General features: G+C 38.7%; 1 protein-coding gene across 1 annotated transcript in view; it reads left to right on the top strand.

Moving 5' to 3' along the window:
• Window positions 1-14825, top strand: part of KIF11 (kinesin family member 11) — a 47830-nt gene that overhangs the window by 20795 nt on the left and 12210 nt on the right. Inside the window, exons 14-17 of the mRNA XM_024739569.1 lie at window positions 554-726; window positions 2391-2516; window positions 4921-5079; window positions 10163-10269. Of these exons, the coding sequence (XP_024595337.1) occupies window positions 554-726; window positions 2391-2516; window positions 4921-5079; window positions 10163-10269 (565 nt within the window). The remainder of the gene's footprint in view (window positions 1-553; window positions 727-2390; window positions 2517-4920; window positions 5080-10162; window positions 10270-14825) is intronic.

Below are 14825 nucleotides of genomic sequence, written 5' to 3'. Positions count from 1 at the left end.
TCTTCCCAGACCAGGGCTCGAACCTGTGTTCCCTGCATTGGCAGGCGGATTCTTAACCACTGTGCCACTAGGGAAGTCCCCTATTTGTTTATTATTAAAGTATTGTCTTCACTATAGAAAAGTTGGAAGATGCAGAAATGTAAAAAATTGTAAAAATCACCTAGATCTAGTCACTCTAAGCTAACCACTAAAAATTTTGTTTATTGATTTCTAGTTTCTCTTCTTTAACCTCTTTTATCTGCAGTAATACTGTGTATTACCTTCAATTAGAGATTAGTTTTTAGAATATTCTAACTCTTGATTTACACTGCGTTACAGTTTTGGGTCTGATACATCTACACATGTGCCAAGTGCTTACTGAGTACTGCAGGAACGTATTTAATTTATATTTACAATAATTCCATGCTTATGTAGTGAGCCAGTTATTTTAAGCTTATTTGTTATTACAAATTTCCACAACAAGGATATAATTTTTCCAACCTCTTTGAAGGTTGTATTTGTATTTAAATATATTTATTGCCGAGTTTAAATCTTCTTTTTCTTTTTGGTATAGGTAACCTGCTGTCTTCCAGTGTCTCTGCATTAGACACGATTACTACAACAGCACTTGGATCTCTCACATCTATTCCAGAAAATGTGTCTACACTTGTTTCTCAGATTTCTAATATGATATTAAAAGAACAATCATTAGGAGCAGAAAGTAAAACTGTACTTCAGAAATTGATTGTTAGTAAATCTCTTATTTTTGAAGGGTTACATTTGATAAGTCTTCAAAACCAATGTTAACTGCTATTCTTTCATCTTAAGCTTTACTAGACACAATGGTAAACATATCGCTTTAAGAGAGTAGGTTTATATTTCTAAAGGCAAATCTCTTCACTGTTTTTTTCTCCCAGAAAGATTAATTTCCAAACGTATATATACAACACAACTTTTGAAACTTCTTTCACTTACATCCTGTAACATAAAGAGTAAGAGTTAGTAAGCCTTTTAATAACTAGAAAGAGTAGGTTTAGCTTCACGTGAATTCAAGGGACCCATGACTTGTCAGCTGGCTCAGAAATTGGTCATTCATCTTTTCCTCAAGGGTCCTGGAATAGTCATGCTAATGTTACTCTGACCCAACCAGGAGATATTAGGTAGTTAATTTTAAAACTACAGAAATTCAGAAAAATGTGCAAGAAAAATGACTTACAGAATTTGGAGAACGTATATAATAATTTGTGGGGTCAGATATGTGTGATCAAGCCCTTCTGGCCTTTAACTGTGAGGCTGTTTTTCATAATTCTATAGAAGCCAGCCATCTAATTGCACAATGTTGTTTACCTTTTCCATACTTGATTTGTATATACCCTTTATTTTGTAATTGTATCATAGGAGGTTCTTAGTCATCTCACTCTTTTTTCTTTGTACAGGCTCGCTGCCTCCGTTTTTGAGTTTAACATTTGTTGAACATTTTCCAAGTTCAAATGTTCACTGACACTGCCTAAATTCAGTGCTTATGACATTTGGTAGATTTCTTCAGTCACCCAAATTTAACAAAGTTAAAAGATACTCTGTTGGTACTAACTTTTTGGAAATTGATTCATTTGCTAAATGGTAGTCTGTATTTATTGATGACTTCCTATCAAGCTATAAGCAAGCTTGAGTCTGAAGAGATGATTGCTGCTCCCACAGAATGAGTTGAAATTAGTATGCTCGCTCTTCTTTCAAAAGAAAACCAGTACCCTTTTAAGTATTTACTAATTATTTCTGTTATAGTTCCTCATGCTTGCCCTAGTAAAAGGAGCTTTGTTCTGAATTTTTTTCTTCTTTTTATAAAAATTCCCAATCTACAGTACTTTCTCAACTTTTCTATGTAACTTGACAAGAACAAGAACCTTGACAAGTTCTTCTGATACAATAGGATACAACTCATCAGGTCTTCAAATTTAAATACCTCCAGCCCAAAGCCTACTTTTGAAGACTATTTGGTTTCAGCATTTTTGACTTAGTAATCTAAACTTGTTTGAAATTTATTTCGTTAAAATATAGTTGTAGGTGTTTTTTTTTGCTTCCTTTGTTTGCAATGCTGAAATCTTACCAAATGACTGTCACTTTCCCCTCATCTGAATTCTTGACTTCTGTTGCAGTAGACTGTTAAAAATCTATTGTACATCAAGCGACAATTTTTGTAATTACTGTATGCAGGATTAAGTGATTTATGATGAATATAAACTCTAGTAATAAATAGGCTCTGTAGGGTATACAGAATAGAGAATGGATACTTAGGATTTTAATATGCATATGTTTAGTTAACACAGTATTTAAGATATTATGATTTAACCAGCCAGATTTATGGAAGTGAAAATATTCTTTTTAAAGAGTTGTTTGTTTATTTTTAAAACCAGAATGTACTTAAGAGTGACCTCCTCAGTTCACTGGAAACAGTTTTATCACCCACTGTGGTATCTATACTGGAAATCAATAGTCAACTAAAGCATATTTTCAAGACTTCATTGATACTGGCTAATAAGGTAACAAATATTCTTATTATCTCAAATTGTTGTTTAAGAAAGAAACTCTGTCTGTGGCCACATCTAGAGAGATGTCTACATGCAAAACCCATGGGTTGTGAGAAGGAATCTGGAAGAGGGAGGAGATAGGATGCTCTCTGCCATTGATGCGGTCAGCAGAATCATGGCGAAGAAAAATGAGAGGGAATGATCTTCAAGATAAATATCTAACTTCACATAGTAACATATATAGCGGTCTATCATATGGTGGGTGAGGAAGATATACATATGAACGTATGCCCATATATGTATGCATAAATGCCTCAACATGGATAATAAAAAACCTCTGAAAGTGTTTAGAAACGGTAACAATCATCTCTCAGAGGTGGGAGTGGGACTGGGTGGGGTTCTAGGGACTGAAGGGGAAAGGGACTATTCTCTGCATACTGTTTTCTACCTTTTCTATTTTGTATGTATTCAAAAAAATAAAAATAAATAAATGAATTTAAAACATTTTTAACTTAAGAAATTAATTTTTTTAACATTAAAGTCTATTTTGTCTGATATGAGAATTGCTATCCAGCTTTCATTTAATTTCCATTTGCATGGAATATCTTTTTTCCATCCCCTCACTTTCAGTCTGTATGTGTCCCTAGGTCTGAAGTGGGTCTCTTGTAGACAGCATATATGCAGGTCTTGTTTTTGTATCCATTCAGCCAGTCTGTGCCTTTTGGTTGGAGCATTTAATCCATTTACATTTAAGGTAGTTATGGATATGTATGTTCCTATTATCATTTTCTTAATTGTCCTGGGTTTGTTATTGTAGGTCTTTTCCTTCTCTTGTTTTTCCTGCCTTGGGAAGTTCCTTTAGCATTTGTTGTAAAGCTGGTTTGGTGGTGCTGAATTCTCTTAGCTTTTGCGTGTCTGAAAAGGTTTTAATTTCTCTGTTGAATCTGAATGAGATCCTTGCTGGGTAGAGTATTCTTGGTTGTAGGTTTTTCCCTTTCATCACTTTAAATATGTCCTGCAACTCCCTTCGGGCTTGCAGAGTTTCTGCTGAAAGATCGGCTGTTAACCTTATGGAGATTCCCTTGTATGTTATTTGTTGTTTTTCCCTTGCTGCTTTTAATATTTTTTCTTTGTATTAAATTTTGATCATTTGATTAATATGTGGCTTGGCATGTTTCTCCTTGGATTTATTCTGTATGGGACTTTCTGTGCTTCCTGGACTTGACTGACTGTTTCCTTCCTGTATTAGGGAAGTTTTCAACTGTAATCTCTACAGATATTTTCTCAGCCCCTTTCTTTTTCTCTTCTTCTTCTGGGACCCCTATGATTCAAATGTTGGTGTGTTTAGTGTTGTCCCAGAGGTCTCTGAGACTGTTCTCAGTTCTTTTCATTCTTTTTTCTGCTCTGCGGTAGTTATTCCCACTATTTTATCTTCCAGGTCACTTATCTGTTCTTCTGCCTCAGTTATTCTGCTACTGATTCCTTGTAGAGAATTTTTAATTTCATTTTTTGTGAAATTTCATTTATTGTGTTGTTCATCATTGTTTGTTTGCTTTTTAGTTCTTCTGGGTCCTTGTTAAACGTTTCTTGTATTGTCTCCATTCTATTTCCAAGATTTTGGATCTTCTTTACTATCATTATTCTGAATTCTTTTTCAGGTATACTGGCTACTTCCTCTTCATTTGTTTGGTCTGGTGGGTTTTTACCTTGCTCCTCCATCTGCTGTGTGTTTCTTTGTCTTCTCATTTTGCTTAACTTACTGTGTTTGGGGTCTGCTTTTTGCAGGCTGCAAGTTCGTATTTCCCATTGGTTTTGGTGTCTGCCCCCAGTGGCTAAGATTGGTTCAGTGGGTTGTGTAGGCTTCCTGGTGGAGGGGACTGGTGCCTGTGTTCTGGTGGATGAGGCTGGATCTTGTCCTTCTGGTGGGTAGGACCACGTTTGGTGGTGTGTTTTGGGGTGTTTGTGACCTTATTATGATTTTAGGCAGCCTCTCTGCTAATGAGTGGGGTTGTGTTCCTGTCTTGCTAGTTGTTTGACATAGGGAGTCCAGCACTGTAGCTTGCTGGTCGTTGAGTGGACCTGGGTCTTTCTTAGCGTTGAGATGGAGATCTCTGGGAGAGCTTTCACCATTTGGTATTACGTGGAGCCGGGAGGTCTCTGGTGGACCAATGTCCTGAAGTTGGCTCTCCCACCTTAGAGGCACAGGCCTGACACCCAGCCGGAGCACCAAGACCCTGTCAGCCGCACAACTTTTGGGAAGTCTGAGGTCTTGTGCCAGCGTTCATTAGGTGTTCTGTAGTTGTTCCACATGTAGATGTATTTCTGATGTATTTGTGGGGAGGAAGGTGATCTCCACATCTTACTCCTCCGCCATCTGGAAGGTCTCCACGAAATTAATTTTTTTTTTTCTTCAAAGATAGAAGATCAGAAGAAGGAAATGGATGGCTTTCTCAGTACACTGTGTAGCAATCTACATGAACTAAAAGAAGATACAGTTTCTTCCTTGGCTGAAACACAGAAGCTTTGTGAAAACTTAACTGAAGACCTGAAGACAATAAAGAAAATCCATTCACAGGTATCTTATTTAGGTGATTTAAGGAGTGTAAAAAGAAAGTATTATGATCTTTAACTTGATAATCCCTGTTACAGACTCAAAGCTATATAACTAAATTAGAATCCTGAAAATACCATAGCCACTTTTGCTTACAACAGTAATTAATGTGAAATAATTGAGAGTATTTCTCTTGATCAGTTAATATTTGATGATTTGCTACATGTAGAGCCCTATGCTAAAGCACAATAAAACATAATAGTCCTTTCCTCACATCAAGAAGAAAGATGAACTGCAGAAATATACCATCAGGGGTACAGTTAGAAGAAAATGGTCATAGCATTTAAAATGAACATGTATCTACATTTTAACTTGATAATTTTTGTTGTTGTTGTTTTTACTGTAACATGGATAGTTACTCTCTTTCGCAAACTATTCCCTGCTTTCTTCTACTATTTTTGTCTCATCAGTATCAGGCATTTAAATTGTAGTAAATTGATATCTTTTTTTTTTTTTTTTTTTTTTTTGGCCGTACGCAGGCCCCTCACTGTCGCGGCCTCTCCCGTTGCGGAGCACAGGCTCCGGACACGCAGGCTCAGTGGCCATGGCTCACGGGCCCAGCCGCTCCGCGGCATGTGGGATCTTCCCGGACCGGGGCACGAACCCGTGTCCCCTGCATCGGCAGGCGGACTCTCAACCACTGCGCCACCAGGAAAGCCCTGATACAATTCTTAATTTTTATTGATAAATGTAATTTATGACTTGCTCCATGTAAACTATTCCTCAGTATATGATGCTTTAAATCAAAACCAAACCTTCAAGCCAGGCAAGTCATAATCTATAAATATCAGATATATGGAAAATAATTTCTGGTATTCTTAAGCCCTTAGTTATAAATTCTGAAGTTCTGTTAAATGAGGCTATTACTACATGACAGAACTCTTTGGTCAGTGAAACTGTTGACATGGTTTAGTGACCAGTAAAGAATTCTTTGTTTTGGAAAGTGAGGGAAAGGGAATTCATATCCATGTCACCTGAAATGAGAAGGGAAATACACCTAAGGTTTTTAGATAAGAATTAAAGCAACTTTAGCTTTCTGTCCCTGGACGCCGCCGAACAAGCATTGTTAAAGTCTCCCCTCTCCAGGGCCCTCATGTCTAAGTCAGAGTCACCCGAAGAGCCCGAACAGCTGCGGAAGCTCTTCATCGGAGGCTTGACTTTGAAACAACCGATGAGTGCCTGAGGAGCCATTGTGAGCAGTCGGGAGTGTGCACAGACTGTGTGGTAATGAGGGATCCAAGCACCAGGCACTCCAGAGGCTTTCGGGTTGTCATGTATGCCACTGTGGAAGAGGTGGGTGTGGCCATGAAGGCAAGGCCACACAAGGTGGATGGAAGAGTTGGGGAACCAAAGAGGGCCGTCTCAAGAGAAGATTCTCAAAGACCTGGTGCCCACTTAACTGTGAAAAAGACTTTTGTTGGTGGCATTAAAGAAGACGCTGAAGAACATCACCTAAGAGATTATTTTGAACAGTACGAAAGTGATTGAATTCATGACTGACCAAGGCAGTGGCAAAAAGAGAGGCTTTGCTTTCGTAACCTTTGATGACCATGACTCCGTAGACAGGATTGTCATTCAGAAATACCATACTGAATGGCCACAACTGTGAAGTAAGGAAAGCCCTATCTCAGCTAGAGGTGGCTAGTGCCTCATCCAGCCAAAGAGGTCGAAGTGGTTCTGGAAGCTTTGGTGGTGGTCGTGGAGGGGGTTTTTGTGGGAATGACAGCTTTGGTCATGGAGGAAACTTCAGTGGTCGAGCTGGCTTTGGTGGCAGCCGCGGTGGTGGTGGCTATGGTGGCAGTGGGGATGGCTATAAAGGATTTGGTAATGATGGGAGCACTTTTGGAGGTGGCGGAGGCTACAACGATTTTGGCAGTTACAACAGTCTTCAAATTTTGAACCCATAAAAGGAGGAAACTTTGGAGGCAGAAGTGCTGGCCCCTATGGTGATGGAAGTCAGTACTTCGCCAAACCATGAAACCAAGGTGGCTATGGCTGTTCCAGCAGCAGCAGGAGCTATGGCAGTGGCAGGAGGTTGTAATTACTGCCAGGAAACAAAGCTTAGCAGGAGAGGAGAGCCAGGGAAGTGACAGGGAAGCTACGGGGTCAACAGATTTGTGAATTCAGTGAAGCACAGTGGTGGCAGGGCCTAGCTGCTACAAAGAAGACATGTTTTAGACAATACTCGTATATGGGCAAAAAAAGCTCAAGGACTGTGCATTTGTGACTAATTGTATAACAGGCTGTTTTAGTTTCTGTTCTGTGGAAAGTGTAAAGCATTCCAACAGAGCGTTTTAATGTAGATTGTTTTTTGCACCCATGCTGTTGGTTGCTAAATGTAATAGTCTGATCATGACACTGAATAAACATGTCTTTTTTTTTTTGTAGTGGTACACGGGCCTCTCACTGTTGTGGCCTCTTCCATCGCGGAGCACAGCATCCGGACGCACAGGCTCAGCAGCCATGGCTCACGGGCCCAGCCGCTCCACGGCATGTGCGATCCTCCCGGACCGGGGCACGAACCCGCGTCCTCTGCATCGGCAGACAGACTCCCAACCACTGCACCACCAGGGAAGCCCTAAACATGTCTTTTAAAATGTGCTGTATGAAGTTAGTCTACTCTGAAGCCATCTTGATAAACTACACCAACAGTGTGAAGTTACAATTTCTTCATGGTGATGCCAGGTTCCAAATTTATTTACAACCTGCTTGTGTGGAGAAGACATTGTCTTCAGAAACCTTGGTATAGTTGAACAGACAGTTACTGTGTTGTGACCTGGAGTTCACAGTTTAAAGGGTCACCCAGGGCTTCCCTGGTGGCACAGTGGTTGAGAGTCCGCCTGCCGATGCAGGGGACACGGGTTCGTGCCCTGGTCTGGGAAGATCCCACCTGCCGTGGAGCGGCTGGGCCCGTGAGCCATGGCCGCTGAGCCTGCGCGTCCGGAGCCTGTGCTCTGCACCGGGAGAGGCCACAACAGTGAGAGGCCCGCGTACCGCAAAAAAAAAAAAGGGTCACCCAAGCAAAGGAGTTTTTTGGTTATATGATTGTTGGCACATCCTATGCAATATATCTAAATTGAATTATGGTACCAGATAAAGTTCTAGATGGGAATGAAGCTTGTGTATCATCCATTATCATGTGTAATCAATAAATGATTTAATACCCTCTTGAGGGAATTCCCTGGCATTCCAGTGGTTAGGACTCGGTGCTTTCACTGCCATGGCCCGGTTCATTCCCTGGTGGGGAAACTAAGATCCCGCAGGCTGCACAGCACGGCCGAAGAAACAACGAAACAAAACCCTCTTGAATGGAATGAAAAAAAAAAGATAGCAACTTTAAAATAAGATTATTTGTTTCCCTAATTGATAAGCATGAACCTTTTCAGACAAAAGGTTAATATTGGAAATTAGTAAAAATGATAGTTAACATTTATTGAGCAACTCACTATGTGTTTATTCCTCCCACCAATATAGATACAGGTTCTATTACTAGCCTAGTTTTCTAATGAGGGAACTGAGGCCGCAAGAGCATCTTACAATAGTTAGATCCCCTTATAGCCATAGTGGTGATGATACTGCCTGAAAGGCATCCATTTTTGAGGGGCTCTTCTATATGTTTCTAGAACATATTCTTGCTGTTTGAAATTGCAACAAGTTTACCTTAAACCTGCCTAGATCTTTTTAGGTATGTAGATCAGCTTTTTATTAATTAGCTGTTTTGAAATGTTTAAAATTGGCAAGCAACTGTTTAAAAACAAACAAAACGGGACTTCCCTGGTGGTGCAGTGGTAAAGAATCCACCTTACAATACGGGGGATGCGGGTTCAATCCCTGGTCAGGGACCTGGGATCCTGCATGCTGCGGGGCAACTAAGCCCGTGCACTGCAACTACTGAGCTCATGCACCTTAACTAGGGAGCCTGCGTGCCACAAGCTACAGAGCCCACATGCTCTGGAGCTGTTGCACCACAACTAGAGAGAAGCCTGCGTGCTGCAAGGAAGAGTCCACATGCCGCAATGAAAGATCCTGCATACCTCAACGAAGATTCTACATGCCGCAACTAAGACCCGACACAACCAAAAAAAAAAAAAAGTGCTCTTAAAAACATCCTAATATTTAAAAAAAAATTAGAAAAAAACCCACCTATGCCGTGAAAAGTATTTTAGCATGAGTGGTTTGACTTCCCTGGCTTAAAGGAAGCAAGTTTACTAACTGAGCTATTTCTGAGATATTCTAGAACTTGAGGTTAGTGCTCACAAACCAATGATGTAAACTCTGAACACCTGGTTACTTGTAGATAAATCTGAAAATACCTGCATTTCCCTCTACTTTGAGATTAGTAAAAATACTGACACTCTATTCATAATCAAAGTGTTAGATGTATATTGTCAGCTGATGTGTTATTCAGAAATGTGTTTAAAGATCCCAAGTATGAGAAAAGGTGAAGCTCTATTTATTTATTTATTTGGCCACACCTCGCGGCTTGCGGGATCTTAGTTCCCCAACCAGGGATTGAACCCGCACCCTTGGCAGTGAAAGCACAGAGTCCCAACACTGAACTTGTCAGGGAATTCCCTCTATTTACATTTTATTAATATGATCCAACTAAGTTCTGTAAAATGTTTCAGCTCTATTAACTGATAATATTTTTGGACTTCTTGACCCATTAGATTTTCAGCATTACTTTGTCTTCTAGTAGTGTTATCAGTTCAGAAGCAACTATGTATATCTGTCAAAGTGGTTCTCAAACACAATGTGACGTTTTGGTGTATTTGGTTAGTTTTTAGGTATTTGGAAAGTAACTTGTTACTTATAGTTAAAATATGACAGTTTGCTAATTATTTACTTTTTAAAAAAATACCTGTAATATTACTATCCTTTTAATATCACTTCCACAAATCTCCTGTATGTGAGAGAGATGGAGTTAAAGATCTCTTGTCAGGAATTTTTATGATTCTCACCTATGGGAAAATACTCTATATCAGTATAGAAAAAAAGTTTAACTGTTATAATTTCAGTCTTTTCCTTCCCCACACCTTTCTTACAGGAACTTTGCCAGTTAATCAATCTTTGGAAGGAGAGATTCTGTGCTTTGGAAGAAAAGTGTGAAAACATGTGGAAACCACTTAGCAGTGTTCAAGAAAATACAGAGCAGTAAGATGTTTTAAATTTTTTTTAATATATCTTTTCTGAATAAGTTGCAGTCTTTATAATCTCCACTTTCCCCCAAATACTTCAGTGTGTATCCTAAAAACATAAGCTACTATCTTATATAATAATTATTTTATTTAAAAAAAATTTTTTTATTTAAAAAATTTTTTGGAGTATTGTTGATTTACAATGTTGTGTTAGCTTCAGGTGTACAGCAAAGTGAATCATTTATACATATGCATGTATCTATTCTTTTTTAGATTCTTTTCCCATGCAGGTTATTACAGAATATTGAGTAGAGTTCCCTGTACTATATAGTAGGTCCTTATTAGTTATCTATTATAACAGTTATTTTAAATTAGAAAATTAATATTGAGAACTACTGTTATCTAATATACAGACCTAATTCAAATTTTGCCAATTCTCTCACTAATGTTCTTTATAAGAAACGAAAAAGATTTTCCTCCTGGTCCAGGATTTAATTCAGGATCACACATTGCATTTAATTGTCATGTCTCTTGAGTCTCCTTTAATCTGGAGCAGTTTTTTTTTTCTTTTTTTTTTTTTAGTTCCTTAGTTTTTGTCTTTTATAGCCTTTTCTTTTTCAAAGAGCATAGAATATTTATTTAGTACAATGTCCCTCAGTTGGGGTTGGCTTTCATGATTAGTTGCAGTTGTCAAGAAAACCACAAAGGTGGTATGTTCTTAGTGCATCTCAGATATCAAGAGGTTTAACTTTGGTAATTTGGTTGTAATGTTGTCCTCTAGATTTCCTTTGCAATTAATAAAGAACATAAGGGGAGATACTTTGAAACTATATAAGTATCCTGTTCCTCTTAGAATCTATTGATATGTATTTCTGAAACAGTTATGATAGTGGTTATCAAATGATCTTTTTTTCTAATCCCATCATTCCTTCAACATTTGTTAGTTGGCATTCTACTGAGAGGAAGAATTTTCCCTTTTTCCTGCCATTTATTCTTTTTTTTTTAAATAAATTTATTTATTTTTGACTGTGTTGGGTCTTTGTTGCTGCATGCAGGCTTTCTCTAGTTGCAGCGAGCGGGGGCTTCCTTGCAATGCGTGGGCTTCTCATTGCAGTGGCTTCTCTTGTTGCGGAGCACAGGCTCTAGGCGCTCACTTCAGTAGTTGTGGCACATGGGCTCAGTAGCTACAGCTTGCGGGCTCTAGAGCGCAGGCTCAGTAGCTGTAGTGCACGGGCTTAGTTGCTCCATGGCATGTGGGATCTTCCCAGACCAGGGCTTGAACCTGTGTCCCCTGCATTGGCAGGTGGATTCTCAACCACTGCACCACCAGGGAAGCCTCCTGCCATTTATTCTTATTCATTATTTATGTTAGCATGTGCTCATGCATTCTTTTATCCTCTGGGTATAGTCCACTATTATTTATTCTGATGTTCAAATTATCCCAGTTTTGACTAGTGAGAGCCTCTTCAACTTGTCTCCTGTGTCCTTTTGATATGATCTGTCCTTTTTGAGCATTTTCTTACTTTCTGATATAGCAAGATATTCCAGGTATCTTGTACTTTCTCAGCCCCAGCTCTGAAATCATATTAATATAAACCAAGATCTGGGCACTAGGTGTTCTTATTGCTACTGTGGTGTCATTTCTTCTAAGGCTCCCAAGGTGGACATAGCTAGAAATACATGTGTGAATGTGTATATATATGTGCACTTAAATATCTTTCTTTTCTGTATTTGTGCTCCCTTTTCAGACAGAAACCTGGCTCTCATCCACAATATATCTACCTATTTGCTCAATTTTAGAATACACATTAAGTAATTTCACAATTTCTAACCCATATCCATGATGAAATATATACTGACTAATTAGAGTAGCCTTTGGCAAACTATGGCTGCTGAGTCGGATGTCTGCTACTTCAAGTAATTTTATTGGACACAGTCATGTTGGTTTACTCAATCTATTTGTTTATGTGTTGCCTTTAGCTATCTTTGACTGCCTTTGCACTGCAAAGGTTACGTCAAAGACTATATACCTGTAAACCTAAAATATTTGCTATCTGGATTTCTAAGAAAAAGTTTTTAAGGAAAACTGATTCCTGCACTAGTGTTTAGTGTTGCTTTATAGCCTCATTGCTTGCCTGTCTCACATCCTTATCATATATTCCGATCAGCCTTATGTTTTCTTTTAGAAATTTTATAGTTTTATGTAAGATTTAAAGACATGATCTATTTTTAATTTTTTGTATAAGGTATGGGGTTTGTCAAGATTCAGTTTTTTGCCTATAGATATTCTAAACTAATGAGGATAAGGGTATTCTGATATTTACCCCTATTTTTGCCCATTAAATTGTTCCTTTCTGAAGTTCCAAACAGGTCTGCTGGCCACAAATGCTATTTTCCTCTGTCTGAGAATATCTTGACTTTCCTTTTATTCCTGAAAAATATTTTCACTGGCTAAAGAATTCCGGGTTGACAGGTCTTTTCTTTCAGCACGTGGAATATGTTGTTTCATTTCCTTTTGTTCTCCATGAGATGAGAAATCCAGTCATTTGAATCCATGTCATTCAAATGATTGTTCACCTATAGGCAGTTTCTCTGTAGCTGCTTTCAACATTTTTTCTTTGTCCTTAGTTTTTAGAAGTTTGATTATATTGTTTTTTTTTTTTTTTTTTGCGGTACACAGGCCTCTCACTGTTGTGGCCTCTCCTGTTGCGGAGCACAGGCTCCAGACACGCAGGCTCAGCAGCCATGGCTCATGGGCCCAGCCACTCCACGGCATGTGGGATCTTCCCAGACTGGGGCAGGAACCCATGTCCCCTGCCTCGGCAGGCAGACTCTCAACCACTGCGCCACCAGGGAAGCCCCTGTATTGTGTCTTCTTATGTATTTCTTTGTGTTAATTCAATATGGGTTTGCTCAGCTTCTTGAATATGTAGACTTATGCCTTTCACCAAACTTGTAAATTTTCATCCATTCTTTCTTTTCTTTTTTTTTTTTAAACCAAGAATTGTTTTCCTGTTTGTTTTTTGGTGGCACTGCTTGGCTTGTGGGATCTTAGTTCCCTAACCAGGGATTTAACCCGGGCCACAGCAGTGAAAGCACTGAGTCCTAACCACTGGACCACCAGGGAACTCCCTTCATTATTTCTTTGAACATTTTTTCAGCCCTATATTTTTCTCCTCTGCTTCTAGAACTATGATGACACAAATGTTAGATCTTTTATTATGGTCCCATAGGTCTCTGAGGCTATAGATACTAGTCTATTTTCTCTTCGTTGATTGAGTAAATCCTGTAATCTATCTTTGTCTTTATGTCCACTGACCCTTCCTTTGTCATCTCTAACCTAATATTGAACCCATTCAGTGAGGTGTTTTATTTCAGTTACTGGTTTTTTCAGTTTATAATTTTCATTTGCTTCTTTTTTCTTAAATCTCTTCTATTTCTTTGTTAAGATTCTTTCTTATTTATTTTTAGATGTGTTTTCTTTTTTTTTTTTGGCTGTACCTCGCAGGCTGTGGGATCTTAGTTTCCCAACCATGGATTGAACCCAGGCCCTTGGCAGTGAGAGCATGGAATCTTAACCACTGGACCGCAAGGGAATTTCCTTTCGATGTGCGTTTTATTTTTTTTTTAATTTTTATTTTATTTAATTTTCCATACAGCAGGTTCTTATTAGTCATCAATTTTATACACATCTCAGTGTATACATTTCAATGCAAATCACCCAATTCATCACACCACCATCCCCAACCCCCCGTGGTTTTCCCCCCTTGGTGTCCATACATTTGTTCTCTACATCTGTGTCTCAACTTCTGCCCTGCAAACTGGTTCATCTGTACCATTTTTCTAGGTTCCACATATATGCGTTAATATACGATATTTGTTTTTCTCTTTCTGACTTACTTCACTCTGTATGACAGTCTCTAGATCCATCCACGTCTTAACAAATGACCCAATTTCATTCCTTTCTATGGCTGAGTAATATTCCATTGTATACGTGTACCACAACTTCTTTATCCATTTGTCTGTCGATGGGCATTTAGGTTGCTTCCATGACCTGGCTATTGTAAATAGTGCTGCAATGAATATTGGGGTGCATAAGTCTTTTTGAATTATGGTTTTCTCTGGGTATATGCCCAGTAGTGGGATTGCTGGATCATATGGTAATTCTATTTTTAGTTTTTTAAGGAACCTCCATACTGTTCTCCATAGTGGCTGTATCAATTTATATTCCCACCAACAGTGCAAGAGGGTTCCCTTTTCTCCACACCCTCTCCAGCATTTGTTGTTTGTAGATTTTCTGATGATGCCCATTCTAACTGGTGTGAGGTGATACCTCATTGTAGTTTTGATTTGCATTTCTCTAGTAATTAGTGATGTTGAGTAGCTTTTCATGTGCTTCTTGGCCATCTGTAAGTCTTCTTTGAGAAATGTCTGTTTAGGTCTTCTGACCAATTTTGGATTGGGTTGTTTTTTAATATTGAGCTGCATGACCTGTTTATATATATTGCAGATTAATCCTTTGTCCATTGATTCATTTGCAAATATTTTCTCCCATTCTGAGGGTTGTCTTTT

Source organism: Neophocaena asiaeorientalis, unplaced genomic scaffold (genome assembly GCF_003031525.2).
Source record: "Neophocaena asiaeorientalis asiaeorientalis breed wild unplaced genomic scaffold, Neophocaena_asiaeorientalis_V1.1 scaffold597, whole genome shotgun sequence".
Lineage (NCBI taxonomy): Eukaryota > Metazoa > Chordata > Mammalia > Artiodactyla > Phocoenidae > Neophocaena > Neophocaena asiaeorientalis.
This window is presented reverse-complemented; position numbering and strand designations above follow the sequence as displayed.